General features: G+C 40.5%; 1 protein-coding gene across 3 annotated transcripts in view; it reads right to left on the minus strand.

Moving 5' to 3' along the window:
* The window catches only part of Slc25a21 (solute carrier family 25 member 21), a 530,746-nt gene that overhangs the window by 45,639 nt on the left and 462,052 nt on the right, over positions 1 to 23,055 (minus strand). For all 3 annotated transcript variants that reach the window (XM_060387524.1, XM_060387522.1, XM_060387523.1), the window contains 3 exons: positions 10,516 to 10,582; positions 4,742 to 4,801; positions 860 to 967 (listed from right to left, as the gene is read on the minus strand). In XM_060387524.1, coding sequence (XP_060243507.1) covers positions 860 to 967; positions 4,742 to 4,801; positions 10,516 to 10,582 — 235 coding nt within the window. The remainder of the gene's footprint in view (positions 1 to 859; positions 968 to 4,741; positions 4,802 to 10,515; positions 10,583 to 23,055) is intronic.

A 23,055-nucleotide genomic window follows, 5' to 3' on the forward strand; every position in this document is an offset into this window, starting at 1 on the left:
TCAGCAGGCAGGAAGTGGGCTGAGGATTAGGGTCTCCACCCATTACCAGCTGCTTAAGTAGGAGGCAAGGGTGTTTTGTTTGTTTTTTTCTGTAGAAAAAAAAAGATACCCCAGTCCAATTTACACCACATGCTACCCACTTACGAACCTAAAACACTAGGAAAGGAGCTGGAGTGTTAATCCCCTTGTTTTCCCCATGCCTTGTGTTTAGAATCCAAAAGAATCGAGCAGGAACAGTTGGATTTGGCAGTGTAAAGGGAATGATTAAGCGGCTAGCAGGAAGTGAAGGCAGCACACACCAAGAAGAACTGTCTATGCGGGGCTTTGCGTATCAGTGATCAGATGTCAAGACTCACTGTGTCCAAGTGGTGATGTCTACTACACAGGCTTCAGAGCTTGCCCGTTCAGATGTAACCCAAAGACAGCTTTGACAGATTATCAGAAACTGTTGGGGAAAGTGATGGGTGGAGCGGGGAAAGGAGTGAGGTAATTTAAAAAAAAATGACTTCATCTTTACAAAGCACAATAACACCATCACCTCCGTGGGTTTGCTGCTCTCATGCAGTGTGAGAGAGGAATTTGGGGAAAAACCTCAGCAGGTCATTATAACTTTCATTAACACTCTAAAATAAAGATGTATATGACTATTTATCTATCACATCTTGATGCATTTTTGATACTCTGTGAAAGGTATTTGACTTTTTCTTCTACATTTTAAAGGATATTTTGCTGTGGCTTTATAAGTGCGTAAGGTCTGGGTTCATAATTTTATGTATTTACGCATACACACACACACACACACACACACACACAAATTTTTTTGTACTTCCCTAATAGTAGGAAAACACTAAATGATTACCTCTGTGAACGTGTTCCTATTGACCTGCAAACCAACTTTTACCACCTCAAAAGGGTTAACCACGATGGCTTCTGTTAGTCCAGATCCAAATCCAGCGACGGCAAATGTCTAGAAAAAAAAAGTCAACCAACGCTTTAAAATAACTGATCAGGCATGTTGGATTAAACATTCTCTTCATTATACAACAGAGCTGAAGTTAAGATGAGAAAGAATGACCTCCCCCCACGCGCACCATATACCATTACTAAACAGCTTGAATTCTTGATTAGATGCTGACAATTCATGGAGAAGAAATCACAGAGGCCACAAACCACATCCTAATGTTTTCAAAATAAAATGTCAAAGCCCTATTGACAGTGATGTTTTCCTTTAACGAAAGGGGAAACTGTTGGACTGGTTAAAGGTGGATCTTAAAAAAACCTCCATGTTTAAATTGTGAAGGAAGAGCTCCATCTTAAATACCTATTAAATGCAGTTTCTGAATAGAAACGCAAATGAAATGTTTATGAAAAGTCACCTTTCAGGTACATAACTGGAACCATTCAAATGTATAGTCACGTTCTTAGATGACTTAGATCCACTACTGAAGATTAGGAACAAACAAAATTATTTTCATTCAGGCTGTTTTATTTTGTTTTTCTTCCCTGCACTGAGAACCACAGCTAGAGCCTTTCACACGCTAAGCAGAGCTCTACTGCTATGTCCCAGCTGCCTTCTCATTTGAAGGAGCGATTGCTCTATTTTTGCACCTAAAAGCTATGTAATAAAACTGTGATTATAAATGGCTGGGTTATTTTGGAGGGCTCCACTAAAATCCAGAACATTTTTCAAAGGTTCCATGTCGGATTCTTTTGTCTACAGATTGAATTTCATCAATAGAAGCCTAATCCCAGCATTCAGGAGGCAGAGGAGGGCAGATCACTGAGTCTGAGGCTAACCTGGTCCTACATAATGAGTTCTCGGATATCCAGAATTTCACAGAGAGATTCTGCCTCAAAAAAATTAGCAATAGAAAATAACAATTTTATACTATTTTCTTCTACACAGAACATAAAGGTTTTCTAGGAAATGTACATTAGAAGTAATCACAACAATAATTAAAACACACATGCTCACACACACATGTTCGCCCACACATGCTCTCTGTATTTCTCTCTCTCACTTTCTCTCTCTCTCTTTCACACACACATGAACATACAAATAGACAGCACAAAAGCAAAACCTTCACCCTCCAAAATTACTTGCTGCTCAACTAATTCTAGTAAAGACAGTTTGATGCCCGACTAAGAAAGGAATAAAAGCCTCCGGAGAATGGAGATCTTCTATTTACTTCATTCATTCATTTTAGTTTTTGAGACAGGCCTTTATAGCCAAGGTTGGCCTTGAACTCTCTCAGTGATCCTCCTGCCTCGGCCTTCCAAGTGCTGGGATGACTATCATATACCATGCCTGGTTTTAAATGGGACTTATTTAGCGTCTCTAATAATTTCAAGATAAGAGACAAGAAGTGACATGGGGATAAGAAATGTTGTGTATCCTTAAAGGAGAAGTGGGGTTGATTGAAGTTCAGGGGCATGGGGAGGCTGAAATCTAGCCCACACCCCACCTGCAAGTGAGAGCCACAGAGAGACAGTGGTCAGGAGAGAAGAACAGTTTTCACACAGGTGCCATCTGCACTGCTGGGGCTGTGTGCCCGTCACAGAACTCTGCATGAGCCAGTTACTGTAAAATGGAGGTAATAATGTCTAATTTCTCTACAAGGGTCAACGTCATGCATGGAAGTTCTTTTAAATCTCTTTCCAAACACGACTGCTCTTGTTTCCCATGAAAAAGAGGAAGAATGGAGTTGCACACAGATTCAAGGAGAGAAGGAGTACTAATGATGTTTTCCATTATCCCACTTCATTACAATTTTCAGCATAATTTGTATAGGGTAACTGACCAAATATTTTCTCATTTATCTCAAGCTTCCATCACGGAGTAAAAAAAAGTGAGGAGGAAGAAAAGTAACCAGTCTCAAACTCGTCTGACTGGGAAAGCTAAAATCCAGATGTCAGGTTTTCATTACTCACTATATGCGACCTTCCAAGCAACTCGCTTTTTTGTCCCTCTACAAAGCTCAGCTACATTTGTTGTTATAACTAGTGCTCAGCCATCCCTTGTCAAAAGAATTGATCGGATATCAGCAGATCACGTTTCTCAGATTGTTGCAGAGACATGCCTTTGCTGTCGGGTCTCCAGTGTCCCTGGCTTTCATGTGAGTACCAGGGCATATTTAACGGCTAAATGCCGCACTGTATCAAAACAAGGATCTGGAGCAAATGAGTTCAAGGAAAGAAGAGGACCATATATGGCTTACAAGAATTCACTTATGGTAGCTGGAGTGGCCAAGTGCTTTTCTGCTTTAAATCTTGGGTCAGAAGACCTGCAGTGTCTAGCCTGGTACCTGTGCGCAGCTCTGAAACAGCCAGCCAGTCTTTTGGAGGCCGTATTTTATTTATTCCTTCTAGGAATCCTTAATCCTCTTTTTCTCAAGATGTTTCCAAAATTAAGAATGATTTTAAGAAAGATGCTATGAAAAAATTACACACACACACACACATACACACACACACACACACATGCATGCACACACATACATATACTTTGTTCTTGAGACAGGCTCGCCCCAGGTGCCTCTATCCGTTCTGGATGTCACTATGTAGACCAGGTTGACCTTGGACTTACAGGGATTCATTGTCCTGCCTCTGTCTTCTGTACCCTGGGCTATAAGGTATGAGCCACCACACCAGGCATGGAATATAGAACAATATAGTATCTATTTGAGATTCCTGGCACAAGTGCTTCTTTCTAGGAGAGTGCTCCTCATAGCTACCCTGCTTCACCAGGAGGGTGGAAAGGGTTCCTCTCCAGAAAGTGGACGTGTAAGAATTTAGAGGATGAGAAATACTTCTTTGAGAGTCTGTTAGAGTACACACTCTGAAACAAACCTTTAGCTTACAGAGCTTTAGTCAGCTGTTACGCTACCATATGCGGAGAGATGTCTATAATTAAAGAGCTGAAGGCAAGAACGTTACTTTTCCAGTAGAATTTTGAGGTTTTAGCAGCCAAACAGGACTTTTCCTCGAGGCTGGAAGGTACGTCTCCATGCAGAGCAATGATGCACTATCTCGACTTTTCTTTTGCAGATTTGGAGTCATGGGGGAGGGAGGGGGGTCATTCAGCTGCTCTCTCTGTGGCCCTCAGTGCACGCACATTTGGTCAATATAATTTAACTTGCTTTATGAAAGGGAGTAAAGTCAACAGGCAGGGAGAAATGGCACGGGGCAATGGCCAGGAAGGAGTGAGCTTTGTGCAACACCTGAGCCGTGTCATTGTAGGATCGCCATTCTCCCCCACTGGGCTGTTTACAGTCATTCCAATAAAAGGCCCTTCAGTCTGCCTCTGACCACAGAGTTATTGTAGCCCAAGTGGCTTGAGGTCCTATATTCGCTAGAGCTTTTGCAGTAGCGGGGAGACTGGCCTGTTAGGAAATAACCTCAGGCATATTGCCTTTTGCACGAATAGATACCTGTAGTGTGTAAGTAAACAAATGCAGGTTTGGCTTCCAACAGAGAATGCGGTCTTTATTTTATATTCTTGACCGCATCTCATAGGGGCCTTTCCAGACATAGCACTATTATCATAAATTCATCACTGAGAGCTATAAAATAGCCAGATTGTGAGTTATTATGAAGATGGCTTTCAACAAGTAGCTGAACATTGAATAACTCAAATTCATATTTTAGTAGCTGGGATTTGGGAATCAAAAGGGTTTTTGTCCCTAGATTTTGCTTTATGAAATAACATACACACTTAAGTATAATAAATATTCTCACTTACCAGCCCTGGTGATAGTGACATATACTCCAGCAATTTCTTGTACTGCTCAAAGGTGGAAAACTGTGAAACAAAACCAAACCTAGAGATTTATAACAATTTCCTGCAACAAACTCTCTAATTGGCTAAAAGTCCCTCAGTAAATCATTCTATTAATCAGCATTTTAAAATGATGAACCATTGAACACAGCTTTTAATCCTGTCTGGGGTAGTTGCTATTAGATCCCATTTTAGCATTCACATTTTTCAAATGTAGTTGTAATAACTTACAGAAAATCTGATGGAATCCCTTATAGCAGTAAATGAACCATACAACTTCCATTTACCATGACCATTTTCGGTTTCCCCAGACATCAATAGACTTCTTTCTTATGGCAGGGATTCAAAATCATAGGCTCACAGACCCAAAATGCTTGGTCTTGTATGTTTTCTCTACCAGCCACTTTCTAAGAAAATGCCCCATTTTCTAACACACTTGTAAAAGACATCCACTTTTCAGCCGTAACTTGAGTGGATAATGCTTGTTCTCTTGAGAGCACGATGGAATTTTTAAACATTAAGTGATTGCAAAGATGCTACGAAAAACTAGGAAAGGACACATCACATTCTAGTCCTTGCCTCAAAGAAGGACTTCCTTGACCTATTTCCTCCTTTAGCATCTGAAAAAGATGATGACAGATAAGAACAAGGGTCATTAACATAATGACATCATTGGCACCTTCAGAGGATGATACTGAGTTGTATGAACACATTGTTTATCAGGGCAAAATGAAATAAGTCCTTCACATAATACATTTCTCTTCCCCCCCCACCCCCCCGTTATTTTGGGAAACAAACTTTGCTTGGGGAGGGTATTTTGGGCCTGAGTACTGGTCTGGGCTACCATCAACATCAATGATATTAAGGTATATTCTTAGGACCTGCAGTGTCCAATTTTTAAGAGCCAAGAAAAGGGATGATAAATCATGCTATTACTTTATAGCCTAGTAAAATAGAACAAGGTAAAGAAAAAAAAGTTTTGGGGACTTGTTACAGTCTATTGTTAGAAACAGGTGGTTTCTTATGTAGATGGCTTCTGGAGTCTATGACAAACCCAAGAGTTATTTACCAGCAAATTGACTCTTCTTATTCTTTTCTTATTTCTTATTTCTCTTCTTATTCTTATTCTTTTAAAGAATGAGATCATTGCCACAATATTTTAGATGAAGAATGGATATAGACTTTTCCAGAAAAAAAGGTTTGTTCATTCAATTACTGAATGTTTATTAGATTCCTCTCATTCTAGGCACTAGAAAGACAGTAAATGTAGCACACACCCCTGCTATCATGATCTTACACAGCAGGCACCATTGTTTTAATGAGAGACACATTAAAAACCCCAGAATTCATTGTAGAAAGAAAAGTAGTAGTCTTGGGCTTCTGTTTGTTTCTTTGAGACAAAGCCTCATTATGTAACCCAAGCTGGAACTCTCCATTGCAGCCTCTGAGGCATTGGACCACATGGCAACCTTTCTTCCTCAGCCTTTTGAGTGTTGGGATTATGGGTGTGAGCGACCCATTTAACTTTAACGTTAGGCTTTAAAGGACATTTACTTTTTTAGATGATTATTCTCATCATCATTGTGTTTAAACAATTGCTTTGCCAGGATTTTGAAGTGAGCAGTGAAGCCTGGCCATGTTACTTCACTGTGAAAGCATGAGAACATTGCTTTACCTGTCCAACCAACCAACTGCAAGAACCTTGGCTATCGGAGTTGTCATGAAATAGAATTTAAGTAGGCTGCGCTAACACAAGACTCAGGAAAAATTTCGTTTCTGTTTATCTTTATTTATGTTAACAGAAGGACTCATTGGTACCTAAATTATGAAAGTCTACTAGAATCCAGAAACATACTGAGACCTTGTAGGTGCTACTGTAGTAAGTCCATTTGACAATTTTAACAGACAAGAGTGCAGGGGTGTGATTCTCGAGCTTCCTAATGCTGCGACCCTTTAATACAGTTCCTCATGTTGTGGTGACCTCCAACCATAAAATTATTTTCATTGCGACTTCATAACTGGAATTTTGCTACTGTTCTCAATTGTAATGTAAGTCTTTGCATTTCGCAATGGTCTTAGGTGACCCTTGTGGAAGGGTCAAAGGACCCTTCCAATCCAAGGGGATTGCAACCCACAGGCTGAGAACCACCTGGGTAGGGTTTGGACTGTGGCTGTACCTCAGGAGTAGTGGGTGTGCTTTCCTAGCTATGTAATGCCCTGTGTTCAATCTCTGGGAAAAAAAAGAGGCTAGCATATACTCAAGGGCATCATCACATTACAGTCATGCTGGTGTCCTGCCCCATGTACCATTTTGGAAACAATTCTCCATGCTGGCATTGGGTCCTGAATGTTTTAGAAGGTGATGGGCCTTGTGGAACTTTCTACCACCTTAGTAATTTACTGTGTGAGATGCATTTCTTCTTGTTTGCCTTTTTTTAAACCTATCTGGATTTCTGTTATTTCAAAGATTAAAGACAAAGCTTGGATGACAAGAAGTAGTCTAGGGACATGGATTCAGCCCATAACGCTACCACGAGGGTCTCCAAGTGTACACCTGGGGACAATTGTAGTCTTTGGTTTTTCATCTTTGTCTTTTTCTTCATTTTCAAACCATGCTCATTATACACTCATTGAGAAACCTAACATCCTAGATACTCTGTGCTTGGACACAGCTGAGTTATGTGAGAGCTGTTTGATCCTGCTCCTGACAAATGGGGCCTGAGAAGTGCTCACTACAAGACTCGTCTCTACTCTTAGAGTGAGAGCCTTCTCACTGAACATGGGGCCTTTCCAGACGAGCTGGCGGGCACGGAGACCGTTCCTAACCCTGCAAACTCTCAAGCCCTGATCCTCTAATCCTCTTGGATAGTTGTTTCCTGGGTGGTAGGAGTTCTCTCATAGACTTACACTGCTGAATACTTGAGGGAGTTTCTCTGAAGATCTCTTCTCTCTCTCTCTCTCTCTCTCTCTCTCTCTCTCTCTCTCTCTCTCTGTGTGTGTGTCTGTCTCTCTCTGTCTCTGTCTCTATATCTCTTCCCTGTCAGCTCCCTTACTACTTCTAGAGTCTGATCTTTTTGACTCAGGGAATCTACCAGGCTCTGCCTTTGTTTCCTCTTCTTACTCAGGGCCTAGAAACCCTCTCCTGGCCCTAATCTGGGACATTCATAGAGTTCATCTTGTTGGTCTCCCCTCTCCCAGATATTATTGTCCTTCACTGTGCGATCTCAGTGTCTCGAAGATAAAACTGTTTGTTATTTCATGTACTTTGTCCGCTGTCCCTATTCCTGGTGTTGCTCACGTGGGAGGGTAGATTTGGTTCTGTCACTACATCTTGACAAGAGGTACAAGTTGTGGCCTTCAAGATACTTTGACTAGTCAATGTGGGATTTGGAGAAAAGAGATCATCTCCATATATAAGTCTTTTTCCCTATAAACTTCTTCCTGTTTTATTTACCCATTTATACATCAACTATGTGTAGATGTCGCAGTAGGTGTAGAAGCACAAGAGCAAGCAGCCTTCATACTTTATAACCTCCCATGAGTCTGCTCAGGGTAGAGAGTCTTGAGAAACTTGAACATAGAAAACTGCATTTCTGGCTTTGCAACACTGACTAGAAGACTCTAGAAGCCAGAATATGCTACTTCCATCTCCCCAGCGTCTGAGTCTTCACTTCTGTCGGTTGATTGCAGTTTGAGTCTGTTTTAATTTTTGAAAAGAGGAATTTAATTTATTTACAAGTCTTATTATTTTAACGATGAACCTCATTTCAAACAATAAAGTGCAGATAAGTATAATGTTGCCTGTTTCTGGTTATGGTTTCAGTTGTAGCTAAAGTGTCCATCTCAAGGAACACATACATACATGGTGTATGCATGTAGGCACACCCTCACGCATTTTTAGATATTTTATTCTGAGGCAACCTCCAATGATATACAATAAAATAGTTTATGAAGTATGAAATTGTTACAATCAGGTGATTGCTTTCCTCACAAATCCTAAGATAAATATCTATAAAATGAATGTTTTCATAAATTGTGTTGAAAAACTAGTGCTGTCCATCTGGCAAAGATACACTTCACTAAAAGTTCTACTTAAAAAGCCAATGCACTTACCATATGTCTCAATAATTTTAAGGTAAAATCTACTTGCAGCAAGATGTCTGGGACACATCCCCCGCATGTCCAGTTGCCCAACAGTTCATCTGTAAGCCATTGTTCTGGCATGAAGCAATGCTTTACCCCCTCCCAGAAAACTAACTCAGTTGTATAAAGCTCAAGGTTTTTATTTTCTTCTCGTTTTGTAAAAGATTGTTCAACATTGATAAAACATAATCCTCTTAAAGTGCAAATTGTCTCCACTATATAGCAAGCATGCAGGGAAACGACTGCAGGAAGGAGCCTAATTACAATTTACTTTATTTATACATGGGAAACACTGAACAAATGAATATATTATTCCAGGGAGACAAAGTGACTTTCCTTTTGAACAGGAACTCTGCTGTGTTTGTTTACTTGGGCAATCTTTTATCAAATGAAGCCGTTTCATAATTCAATTCAGCCCTTTTGTGTACTTTGGTGAACTTTTTCCAGATCCTCTACTGCGATTCAGATCCTTATAATGAAATTTGTATTGAAGCAATAATATGAAAGCAAGAAACTATAGCAACAAAGAAGACACATTTATAGGGAAAGTATGTTTAAAGCTTTCTTTTCTGAACTCAAGACCTGAACTTAAATTCTATTACGTTACTATTTGACATAATGCAAAAGTTTGATGTTTGTATATGTATGTTGATTATTTTATCATGTTTTAAAACCCACTCACCCCCCTTGATTTACTCAATAACAGCATGTGAGCTGTTTCTTCTTGGTTTTCAGGAATATTGGGGATAGAAATTGAGAATGTGAAAAACCTTTATGCCATTAAAATTAATGGAATAAGGTAGGAAAGGAAGTCTTTACATCCATGTTTATGCTATTTTTATAAAAAGACAAAGCCATATTTGGTGATGTCAGTGACGGGGGTGGGTGGGAAGGCCATGCCGTTAGAGCTACTGCAATTAGGATTTCTTCCTGAAAGAACACATGGGAAACAGTGTGCAGGTCTTTTATCCTTCGAGGGTCTGGCACACATTCATAGTCACACACTGAACACCAGCAAGTTATAAACCTCCAGAGTTAGACTTTAAAGAAATGGAAATAGTAATTCTGTAATCACCAAAAGGAGAATTTTAACAGAAGATACTAAAGGGAGAAATAAAGTTGACTTGTTAAAAAGAGTATGTAAGGCTCATACGCAAATAAATAGTATACTTCATAAGACAGAAATGATTCCAGACGTGATTTCCCACTTCTTTTGCTTTAACATTCATTGCTCCAAAGGAACATTTCTGAATTGCTTGAGAAAAAGGTATAAGCAATTTTGTGGGGTTGTGACTAATTACATGAGTTTCAGACACGTGTGTGTGTGTGTGTGTGTGTGTGTGTGTGTGTGTATTTGCAATTTCCTTAGTATAAGAAAGCACCTTTGCCTGGAAAAAAAAAAACTTCACAAACATACATGCATATTTAAGAGACTGATCAAGTGTTATAGGAAGAATTGTGCTACGGTTTCTGTATTGAAGTTTTTAGTGTTTTGTGTTGAGCGGCATTAATGTTCTCTTGATTACCGTGAGTGTCTTGATACAGAAGCTGCAGTCTCACTCCGTGTACATTTGGTGGAAGCACATGGCACTCACCTTGACTGCTCTTTTTGGTGTTTCAGCCAGAATGGGTGGGACAATTCCCTTGTAAAAGCCAAGAAACCTATTGGAAAAAATAAAATGTTTTTTTGTGTAAGTAAGGAAAGTGACACAAGGTAATTCTGCTTTTGTTTATGAATTAAAAACATGATCTAGCACACCAATTATGACATTTGCAGTTCCAGAGTGGAAGGAAGAGCCCTGTGTCTACATCCTAAGGACACTAAGAAGATGGCTAGGTGATTCTGAGTCCGGAACACCCTAAGTAAGCCGAGAAGCATGGCCCCAGAGCTCTACCTCATAGAGAAGCCTGACTCTCCTCACTCTAAAGGATTCTTCTTTTCTCTGTGTTGTAGTTCACTTCAAACTATCTGAGGTCTTGTTTTCCCTCCATTTTAAGAGCCAAATGGGATTAGGGTCATACCCAAATGTGGTGGATTGAACCTTTGTGAGGACAGCAAGGTGATATAACCTTTAATTTTCATTTTACTAATTAGTTCTGAGCCTGTGAGGTTAGTTCTCCCAGTCCATCTTTAGTTGTTATGTATATTTCTGAAGTTCCTTAGTAGGAGAGGAAAAACTTTGAGGAGGTCTAGGTTTAGGGTTATGTAGATCTGCAGACAAAGAGCTGGGGTCCCACGAAGGCAGCGCTGAGGGTACTGTGGCAACTCATTTAGAGAAAAATAAATTTTGCAGAACAACTGTCAAATGTTTCTGATTGACCAAAACTCACTATTTTTTCTTATTAGATTTTTGGAGTCCAACATTTAAATTCTACTACGGAATTTAATAGACACGCCAGATCTTCCTTTTCATTTTGCACTTAAATAAGTAGAACATCTTGCTCTATTTTCCAAAGTAATCCATCTTCTTGATGAGTTCATAAGTGGCCACAAATAAGGGCAGAGACCTTTATGTCTCTGTTTTAGGATACTCATTTGACATGGGACAGAATCTCATCTGAATGATTCCAAGCTTCACTCTGACTTCCTGAAGTTGAGTCTGCTTTTTCTTTGTTTTTTGGGATCCTACCTCAGATTCCTTTCTGTGCATTTAACAAAAGTATGACACCTGATACAGGATCACTCTGCCCACTGTTTTAATAGAGTATATGAATATTATGATTGGAAATAAAGAAAACTCAAATTGAAGAAAAAAGGGGGAGATGAAAGAGCTGGAGGAGACAGGAATTCCACAAGGAGAACAACAGAACTAAAAACAAACAAACAAACAAACAAACAAACAAAAAGCTGGGCACAGGGGTCTTTTCTGAGATTGATACTCCAACTAAGGACCAAGCATGGAGATAACATAGAACCCCTGCACAGATGTAGTCCATGGCAGCTCAGTCTCCAAGTGGGTTCCCTAGTAATGGGAACAGGGACTCTCTCTGAAATGAACTCTGAAATGAACTCTTTGATCACCCCCCCCCCCGAGTGGGAAGCAGCCTTGCCAGACCACAGAAGAAGACAGTGCATCCATTCCTGATGAGACCTGATAGGCTAGGGGTCAGAGGGAAGGGGAGAAGGACCTCCTCTATCAATGGATTGGGGGAGGGACATGGGAAGAGAAGAGGAAAAGAGGGAGGGATTAGAAGGGGACGAGGGAGGGGGCTATAGCTGGGATACAAAGTGAATAAACAAAAATAAATAAATAAATAAAATGTTAAAAAAAAGAATTTGTAAATTGTCACATCCTATTTCATCCCAATTTTAACTAGTGATGCCTGCATTTTCACATCAACACCTCCCCAAGCCCCACTCCAGCAACACACTTATGAAACTTAAATATATTTTCTGCATTTAAAGGTAACTCAACTGAATTACTTTCCACTCTTGAGCATGAGCATGCAGGTTTGCTCTCCCCACTAGATGCAATGTGATGATAAGTTCTACAGCTGTAATGAGAGCAGTCACCAGTTTTGTTTTTTCTGTGCAGATCTTTTCATATCTGAAAAATTATTAGTAGATGTGAAGGGAAAATTAAGAGGAACACATAAGAAACCTTTTAAAAACAAAGTGTTCAGGGTAATGGTGGGCTTGATGTCCTATATTACAGAAACAGAGAATAATTAGAAAAGATGCTGAACCCAGGTAATAGTCTTAAGCAGAAATGCAGTAAGCATGGCTGCTCTCTTGAAAGGCATGTGGGGATGATACTGGCACCAAGAGGTGGGAGCAGCAAAGGAAGACAGATTTCTGCCAGTTGGAATTTATTGAAAGAAGCACTTGTAATAGGAATAATTGTCCAAAGATAGAATGGCTTTTCCTGAAAAGCAGTAGGTTCTACTTTGACAAATGATCAGATTCCTCTTGTTAAGGATACCAGAGGTGAGATTTGGAAATGGGTGGGCTTGATGATTCTGAAAACGTTGGTCTTTTTCAATCCTCAGATTCTGTGATCTTAAGAAAAGAACAAGAGAACATGAGAACCTTTGTCTTACTTTAGAGTTTTGTCTCAGGTACAGCATGACTTCTCTGGAAGAGGACTGTCTCATAAGTAACACACAAGGACTTCATTTTAAAAGTGATGGAAGAAAATATTAAAAAGAGGCGTAAAGCAGGAGGGAACAGAGAGTCAGTGGGAGAAACATAAGGGTTTAATCTGTAAGAAACTGGAGCGCCCAGAGCCCTCTGCTTCATGTTGGTGATGTTTCACTGATGCGCCCTTTTCCTTTCTCTGCTCAGCTCTTTCTATGTCCGGTAACCTTGTCCTATCACTCTGAGATTTATAACAATACACAAACAGTTTTAACTGGAGGCTCTAGGAGACTCTAGGTACTTTAGATGGTAAATGGGACTCTAGAATCACCCACTTTTCTGCATTGTTTACACAGATTATCCATAAAACAGTAGTCATGCCCCAATGGCCATGCTGACACTGCCGCTGTGTAGAGCTGACACACCCAGCCTGTTGAAATCACAGAAGCCAACTCATTAACAGTGTGAGACAGCTGGGATTCAGGGGTTGGTCAGACACCTTGTTCAAATGGACCCAAACCATATGCTAATTCTTTAATATGATCCAAGCTAGACCTGTTTGAATTTTTCTCCAGGATTTAGGAATTGGTACTGAAAAGCACAGCCTTGCTTGGTGTGGTTAAAGCTCTAAATATAAAGTCAGCATATCAACAATAGCCATGCTTCTGTCATTTGGAGGAAGCCAATTTGCTGGGGGGAGGGAAGGGAAAAGAAAAAAAAAATCAAGCCTCTATTCAGGGAGACTGAAAGCAAAAAAGGGAGGGGAATCCTGTTGCTGTGTCTATGAGTCCGCCACCAGGGTTTCTTTAAACTCGGTTACATATAGACTACTTTAGGATATTTACTTCTGATTTTAATTATGTGAGATACCATGTAAAACTTCATTTAAATACAGTTGAACTATGCTGTTTTGTAATAGCTCAGAATCCGATCCAGAAAGTATGCCTTAAGGTGCCATGATCAACATGGCTTCTGCAATCCTTTTTTACCATGTCCTCTGAAGAATAATTTTTCAAAATTCTGTTAAGCTTGTCCCTTGGGACAATAGGAAGAGTTGCATACAGAAGGCGGGAAGGAGAATGCGAGGAAGCTCCAAGTGGACGCTGCCTCTGGTTTGATTGGGTAGTTGGTTGAAGTTTTCTTTTGCAATATGTAATGCACAGATTTTAAAACTTCAAAAAGGAATGACTTGCTTTCTGAGGGGCATTTTTCTACCCTTGGCTATGACTGCCTGCACTGTCTATTTCATGTGCTCCTGGCTTGTTGTATGAGTTTGGTTTGCTATGTTTCAGAGCAAAAATTAGGGAAGTAAAGACATTGGTGACACCATGTTACCATCGCTCATATTACTTCTTGAAAGGCAGATACCTGCCTTCAGTCTTCATGCTGAATGACTAGAGAGTGAACGAGCTGAGAATGACTGAATGGAGAGCGAATGACTTAGGAGTGAATGAATGGAGAGTGAGACTCCAGATGTTTGGGAAACCTTGGTGGCAGTTTCTCCCCCGATAAAACAGCAAAGGGGCCGCTCTGCTTTAAAGAGAGAGCCTGAATCAAGCCAGCTAGAAAACCTTTGGTTGAGGCTTAAGAGTCACTACATGACATCTTATAAAAGTGCACTATAAATTTTGGGGCTAGAGAGATACCTGGAGGGTTCAGAGTTGTTGCTGCTCTTGTTTAAAGCAGAGTTTGGTTCCCAGCACCCAGGAAGTTCACAACCACCTGTAACTTCAGCTCGAAGGGATCTGAACCCCCTTTTCTGGCCTCCTCGGGCTCTTTTACTTATCTGTCCATACCATTCATTATACAGACAACACCCCATAATCCCCCACATACAAACAATTTACTTTTTAAAATTTAGACTTGTGTGCTGGGCAGTTGTGGTACACGCCTTTAATCCCAGAACTCAGGAGGAAGAGGCAGGTGAATCTCTTATGAGCTTGAGGCCATCCTGTTCTATAGAATGAGTTCCAGGAGAGCCAGGGCTACACAGAGAAAGCCTGTCTCTAAAAAACAAAAACAAAACATTTGAAGACGAGTATATTATGAACTACAGGGCACTCCTCACATTTTGTCCCCATGTTACTTCTAAGGAGTGTCAGTTTGACTTTATCTTGTGTAAGAAAATATGAGCCTGGATTCCAAATGAGGTTTCATTAATATCATTATAAGTAAAACAATAAAAACTCATTGAATATTTCCTATATACTAGCTCTGTAAAACTAAATGCATATGTAGGCTGGGAAATGGCTCAGTAGATTGGTGTGCTTGCTGTACAAGAACCTGAATTTGAATCTCCAGTGCTTACATAAAAGCCAGCCATGGTAGCATGCACCTGTAGCCCAAGAACTGTGAGGGAGGAGACAGGAGGATTGCTGAGATTATAGGTATATGCCTAGCTCCACATTCAGGGAGAAGCCATCTCAAGAAAATAAAACCGAGAGTGATAGAGAACATCCTACATCCTCCTCTGGCTTCCAAGAGTGTACACCTGCACCACAAACACACACACACACACACACACACACACCTGCACCACACACACTACACACACTCACATACACACATACACATACTTATATAAACACACACATTCACACACATGCACACAAATACACACAGCATTCACACTGAAAATTACATGTAGGCACTTGTATATATATTGCTCTCATTCAATTCTGAAAGTCTTTTTCTTTCTTTCTGAAAAAAAAAACTCTCTAATTATTTTAAAATTTTTTATTTTATGTGTATGGGTATTTTGTCTGCATGTACATCTATGTACCATATCTGTGCCCAAGGAGGCCAGAAGAGGGCATCATCTTTCCTGGAACCAGAGTAATAGATGGTTGTGAGCCATCACGTGAGTGCTGGGAATCAAACCCAGGTCTTCTGGAAGGTTAGCCAGTACTGTTAACCTCTGCACCAATTCTCCAGCCCTTCAATCTAGAATTCTTAAGTGATACTCTTATTAAAAACACATACTAATTGGTAAGTAAAGCATCTTGGAAAAAGTGGCTGCAAAAGAAATGGGTAGGCTTCTTCCTGAGGACCCGTGATGTATTACAGCCTTACCGTCAGCATGACTGCCTATGAGAGATCCAGAGATCACAGAGGAACACAGGATACCAACAGCCCAAAGTCATAATAAACACGAGGACATTCTGGGTCTCCCAAGCCGTTAGCTCATAGTGCTCAGTGTATCACACACTAACGAGAGCTGTTATTTACAAACCTTTTAGGCACAGAGCGCCACAAATTTGGATAACATTTGTTTTCAATCATACAATCAAAAAAGGCCTTGTAGTACTTATGTACATCTATAAAATGAAGATCAAAAACTACATTGCACGTGTTCCTCTCTAAGACACAGCTCACACGTAGCTTATTTAAAACATGTTTGTGCCGAAGCCATGAAGAAATTTTATCTCGCATTTCTTCCTATCTTCACTTTTAAGGTACAATACAATTTAACATCTGGGTGGCTAGCAGATCACCAAACCACCAATGAAAGACACAGACTGCATGGAAGCAGGAGATGGGGAATTCTTTGTGTGTTTAGCATGTGTCTAGTTTGGTGTATCTAGTTTGGTTCGTGTATAACAAGTCCAACCTTCAAAGACCCCTTCCTGTTGTTGCTCATTAGGATCCTATTTTAAAGTCTAAATTTTAGAGATCAAGTATTCAGCTAGATCTTAATTATACTTTGAGTACCGTATAACACCATTTCTATTTGTGTAAGTGGAAAAATGCCCACTTGTTCTAAGTTAGCTACTGAAAGCTTTAGACTGTGGTGAACAGTGAGTAGACAGACAGACAGGGCAGGGTTCAACATTCTCCAAATCTGACTCAGGAGAAGAAACTAATAAAGAGTGGAAAAATTCACATGTCCTTCTGCCCCACCTCTTCCCCACCTGAGTCACCACCTTGCTGATTTCATTGTTATTTTTTTAAATTCAGTATGTAAAAGCCACTTGTTGGAAAGTTATTTGTTCTATGGAATTGGACTCTTACAGTCAGGCTAAGATCTTTCCCGGCTTGCGTTCAACAGGTTTTGTGTTGGAACAGCTATGAGGTTAACTTCCTTCTTCGTCGCTCCCAAAGAGAAAGAGAAGCTGTGGAGCTGCCTCGCAACTGACCTTTACAGACGGGCAATGTCCATTCATCAGAAAGCTTATCATCAGACTCGACTGATAAGTTCATTAGAAAGCAAGCACTAAGCGAGGGAACAGTGAATAAAATGCATTCCTGCCTTAGGGCTGGGGAGATGGCTTGGTCCACAGAGCGCTTGCCACGCAAGCGTGCAGACCCGAGTTCAGATCCCCAGCTCACATAAAGGCTTGTAATCCCAGCTCTGGAGACACAGCCTGGGACAACCTGGCAAAGTTCCAGGCTCAGCGAATGACCCTGTCTCATGAAACAAGAGGAGAGGGCTGGGGGTGTTGGCAGAGTGCTGGCGTGTACATGTCCTGGGTTTGATCCCCATGAGCGCCTGATTATGCCTGCCTGGTTTTGATCCGTCACACTCCATGAACTGGTGTGGAGACACATCTTCGATCACAGCACTGGGGAGGGAGGCCGGAGGATCACAAGTTTAAGATCACAGTGAGTTCCAGGCCAGCCTGGGCTACACAAGACACTGCCTCAAACTCCTATGTGCTATGTCCTGACTCCTACTGAACAAGTGTGACTGAAGATGGATGCATGTGTGGAGTGGGAGTTTGCAAGCATGTGTACACACACACACACACACATCCCCCTAAAATGAGAAAAGACTAGTGTGCTACTCCTCTGCCCATAAAAACTGAGTCTCTGGCGTTCTTGGAGGGAAAATGTTTTTAGGACTTAAAAGTGGCTAGACTCATAAGCTAAACCGAGAAGAGTTACAGTGTTTGAAAAGGCCAAGACGGAGATGCACTCTGAGGCAGAACCTCAAATACAGAAGTCCTTTCCAAGGTGAAAGGCCATTCTCCATGTCACCTGCAATGCTCACAGCTATGAGGAGGATACTTCCACCAGGAGCTCACTTCTTTGGCCAAACCCTGGCAGTCAGCAAGCATACAGAGCTGCGGCAGTACTTACTGGTGAAACAGGAGCGACAGGGAAAGTGACACCAGATCCCCAGTTGGGGAAATTGGAAAGCATTAACACATCTATATATCTAACAGAGTACAATCACTACATTTTATTTTATTTCAACAGTCAGGACCTAAATGAACATCACCATTCAGTTCTGTTCTGGGCAACTATCCAAGCTCATCTCTGGTGCAGTTGATTTTGAAGCCTTACAGTCAATCATATCTTGACAATTTGTTCTTTTTTTTCAGGCTTCAGGCATCCTTCTGATTTCCATTTCTGGTTTGGAACGCTTGAGTCATCTCTTTTGGCAACATGACCAACCCAAATCAGTCATTTTCTCCAAATTATATAGAAATAGGGATTTTGCACTCGTTTGTTGTTTTCATCCTATTTCTTCCCTTCACATCATTTTCCTTTTAAAAGTCTCCTAATACAAAGCTGATTGAAGACACACAATACCCTCTTTCTTCTACTATTAAACCCGAGTTTCTTATCCACATGCAGTGGCTATGTAATTAAAGCAACCAGGCCTGCCTCCAGGCCTGGGCTCTGAGTGCATGGCTTCCAGTCTTGGATGGGCAAAGTAGCCCAGGGCAGAATTCTGGCCTGACGTTACACGTTAGGGTGTTACTTTGACATCATTTGCACTACACAAGTTCACCGGATGGAAATGAAAAGAAGGCAGTTTTACAGCCGTGTTATTTGAATGACACAGAATCTGTGATTTTATTAAAAAAAAGATTGGAGGAGAAATTTGGATCATTTTCATGTAGTCAATAGATGGGGAAAATGGTATATCTTTCAAAGGAAAGGACCTTTCAGAAACCTTAAATGAAATAGATTCTTCACTTTATAAAAAGCAAAAAAGCATAAGAGACTTTTAGTTAACATCTAACAAAAAAATCAAGAAAAGTTTTCTCCATTCAACTCTTTTGGGTATTCAGGCACAGACAAAAAATTTCACACAAAATATTTTGCTCATGTTTTGCCCCTCTCCTAAATCCTCCCACATCTTCCCTGCCTCCCTACTGTGCCAATTTTATGTTCTTTTTCTCTCAAAAACCTCAGAAAAAACAAAAACAAAACAACAACAACCAATAAATAGACACACACACACATAAAAAATCCACCAATACAAAAATCAAAATAAACAAGCAAAAAGAACAGTGAGACAAAAAAAAAAAAAAAAAAAAAGAGCCTAAATAAAGCAAAAATACAATTGAGTTTGTTTTGTGTTGGGCACAGGTCTTTCCATTAAGTGTGGTTAATATACCTAGTGGGACGCTATTGGAGAAGACTGAGTTTTCTTCTGCCAGCAGGTATTAGTTGCAGGGATGGGAGCCTGTGTTCACTAACCCTTCTTAGAGCTGGGGTCCAGCTGGCTTGAACTGCACAGGCCTTGTGCGTGCGGCCAGTCTCTGTAAGTTTGTATGTGTATTGCCATGTCTGGAAGACAGTGTTTTCTTGAAGTCATTCACCACCTCTGGTTCTTTTTCCACCTCCTCTTCTGAATAGACCCTCGAGGCTTGAGGAAGGTGCTTTAATGAAGACATCCCATTTAAGACTGAACTTTTCAAGGTCTCTGATGCTTCACATTGTGCAGTTGTGGCTCTCACAGGCAGTTATTTTTATTAATTCATTACTGAGAATTATTTGAGTCAAGTTTCTGCATAGGGTTCTTGGGTATATTTATTGATTTAAACCATATCACTTTCATTATAGGTGCAGAAGGATTCTTTGAAGTTTTTATGAACACGCATTTAAAATTGAATCTTTCTTATGAATTTCCCACAATGACTACACTTTGTTAATGTGTCCCAAATAGTCTCTAATTTCTCTTTCCTAAAGCACAAAAAGATATGTTTGGCTGTCTGTGTCATTTAGGAGGGGGGTCTACGGCTCTATTCCCTGGGAAGCCGGCAGAGTGCTCCACTCACTAAGCGTGCTGCTCAATCCAGGCCAAGGAAGAAGGCATTTGTGTCCAGAACCCTGAAGGAAAATACTAAGGATAGAAGAAGTGAAAATAGCAATGGAAAGCAAACAAAGTGGTAAATAATATTGGTAAAATGCAGGTGTTAACTGCCCCATTAATCTATTGATAACTTACTTATAACCGACTACACAATAAATATGTTACTTGGTGGCAGCAAATTACCTTGCCCATAAAGAACACATTTGTATTTGGAAATAAGAACCCCTTATATGGAGGCACTGACTGGGGAAAGGGGACTGAAAAGCAAAGCAAACCAAACCAAAAGAGCAGAGAAGATAAGCTGGTCACAGAGTGAAAAATTCTCCAGCAGCCAGCTCTCCGCTAGCTCCCTGCTAAGTAGGTCCACGGAGGGAATTGCTTGCTCTGTTCAGAAACACCATTTCTCACCAACGTTATCTCCTAAGTTTTATTTCTCCACTTCCCATTCATGAAATAACTCTCATTCATCTGGCCACTCATGTAATATGTTTTGTACCAAGGGCTAGCCTAATGATCTAATTCTCATGTCATGTGTTCCTGTATCAACTGACACTCTTATTTTCTTCAGGAAGACTTCTCTGACATGGCAGGAAAAAACTTGTTATGGTACATGCCTACATTATTTGGTGAATATGTTACCTTAAATATTATGTCATAAAAAATAAAAAAATATGATGTCATAGATATGGCAAGTAAAAATATTTAGGTGGTATTTAGATATTAAATACATATATACACTCACATACAACCCCCTCACATATGTATCTGTGTGTATAGATACACAGATCCACACACGTAGGACTTAGATGTGTATCAATAGTCTGAGCGACTTGTAGAATTTTAACTGAATCAATACACATTATGCATCTAAATAATCATTTTATTTAGTTAAAGTTATAACATGCTTAAGAGATAATAAACATTCTAGTCATTTATTACCATTCTCTGCTAGCTAACCTTAATAATTCAATGTTATTTGTCAATGAAGGGAACACGATTTGAGGCTCTGAAGCGACACAGTTTAGCCATCGTTCAATTACACATTAGCTGTTTATCTGCCTTGATAGAAATGACTGGTACGACAAGGTGAACAAACCAATTCTCAAACACTGTTAAAATAGACACCTTCTATGCCTCTCTCTAGAAATGACTTAGCTGCTGGGTTTAATAGCCCGACCTAGCCGCAGGGCCATATTTGACTGTGGCTGAGTAAGAAAGCCTCAGAATTCACAGATGTCCTTCACAAATGGAATCTTACCCTAGTCTGAGGTATTCGCACCCTGTATAGAATTCTGCAGAGAGCAGTGAATACACATTTGAATCTTAATATGTGGACGCCCAAACCGCTGTGCTCTCTGACCTCAGACAGGTCATATCTGGAAGTTTATGAACTCTTTGTAGCCCTCAATTATTGTACTTTTTCCAAAATTAATTTCTTGAGGTGCCCCCTGGTGGTATCAGGGTTTAATAGGACTCAACAATTGGACTGCAAACTAACCATTAGACCAGAAACTTTTTAAAGTTACAGATTATGGTCTGATTTAGTCATCCTTCAATTTACCAATAGTCTGCAAAGAAAAAATATTTGGATGCCTGGGGCTTGTAATTAAGACTCTTGAAATTAGAAACGAAAATGGCAATTGTAAAATAATTCACAACTGTTATTCCGTTCAGGCCTTGCACATAGTAGATGGTGGTATCTCCACTTGAGGAAATGACAGACTGAAAAATCAAACAGCTAGGAAATGGTGGTGTGGGCATAAGAGCTCAGTGCTACTTGCCTCTTTGAATACTGTTCCTCTTGGTTCCCCTGGCTCCTCACCTGTCTTTTTCTGGAGAGACTGAAGGTGTCTGCTTAAGCTCTTGTCAGTTTCTAGGAGAAGCTAAGATGTTTGGGGCTTGACTGTAGGACAAGCAGAGCCGGGGCTACTAGGCCCTGCTGTCTTTGAGAGAGAGTCCCCTGTACCAATTTTTAAGTAATTGAGTTCTTACCAGCTGACCAAAACAACACTAAGTGGCTAGTCACCAGGTCCTGTGAGTTTAACAAGCCGAAGCTCATATGCACATACTCTGTAGGGTTCTGAGTGTGTGGTCTTCCATCGCACTTTGACAAAGTGCGTACTTCATACTTCATTACTGTGATGAACAGAGTTTAACCACTTCTTTGCCTAACTCCTTTAAGGTCCTAGAAAACTATTAGTTGAACAAACTGAGTAGATACAAATGCACAAAAAGCAACTACAAATCACTTCCATCCGGTCCTTTGACCTTAACCATCACTCATCTGCTGGCCACTGTCAAATGCCTTCAGCTGCCTATCTACTTGGCTTTCTGCTGATTATTGTGAAATTAGCGCTTTCTCTTCACCTCGCCTGGATGAGATATCAAGTCATGACCGTGCATGAATGAGTGTAACAGCCCTGGTCTCCCTGGAGCCTATTGTCAAGGCATTTCCAGAATGGCTTTCTCACAATGAAAACACGGATCCTGTGACTCCTCTGCTTTCAGTCTCTCAATGTTCTTCTCCCCTCTCTTCAACAGAAAACCCAAGTCCATGCAAGAAGTCTCCCTCGCCTGTCCTGTGATCCACCTTTCCTACAAGCCATGAGTTCTCTGTTCTGTCTTCGGTCTTCTCTGGTCTCATTTATTTTCCTCCTGTCCCCGGGTCAGGCACATCTCCACTCCAGCGCATTTTCACGTGGGTTCTTGCCTTTACATATCTGCTTGGCTCACTGCTTGTCTTCTTTGCATATTTGCACACATGTTCTCTCTTCAGGGAGACTTGATCTCAACTTTTCTCTCCCGAAATGTCAACAACTTTACTCAAGTGTTACCTTTTTGTTCTATCAGCTTTATTTCTCTTTATAGAAAATATTTCTTCAAGCATCATCCTCTCCAGTTTGCCTGACTAACTTATTCTTTGTCACTCCCTTAAGGATGTCAGCTCCACGAGGTCAGAACAGGACTTTTTATCTGTGGTATTTAATGATGTTTACCCAGGGCCACATA

This window comes from Meriones unguiculatus, chromosome 7 (genome assembly GCF_030254825.1).
Source record: "Meriones unguiculatus strain TT.TT164.6M chromosome 7, Bangor_MerUng_6.1, whole genome shotgun sequence".
NCBI lineage: Eukaryota > Metazoa > Chordata > Mammalia > Rodentia > Muridae > Meriones > Meriones unguiculatus.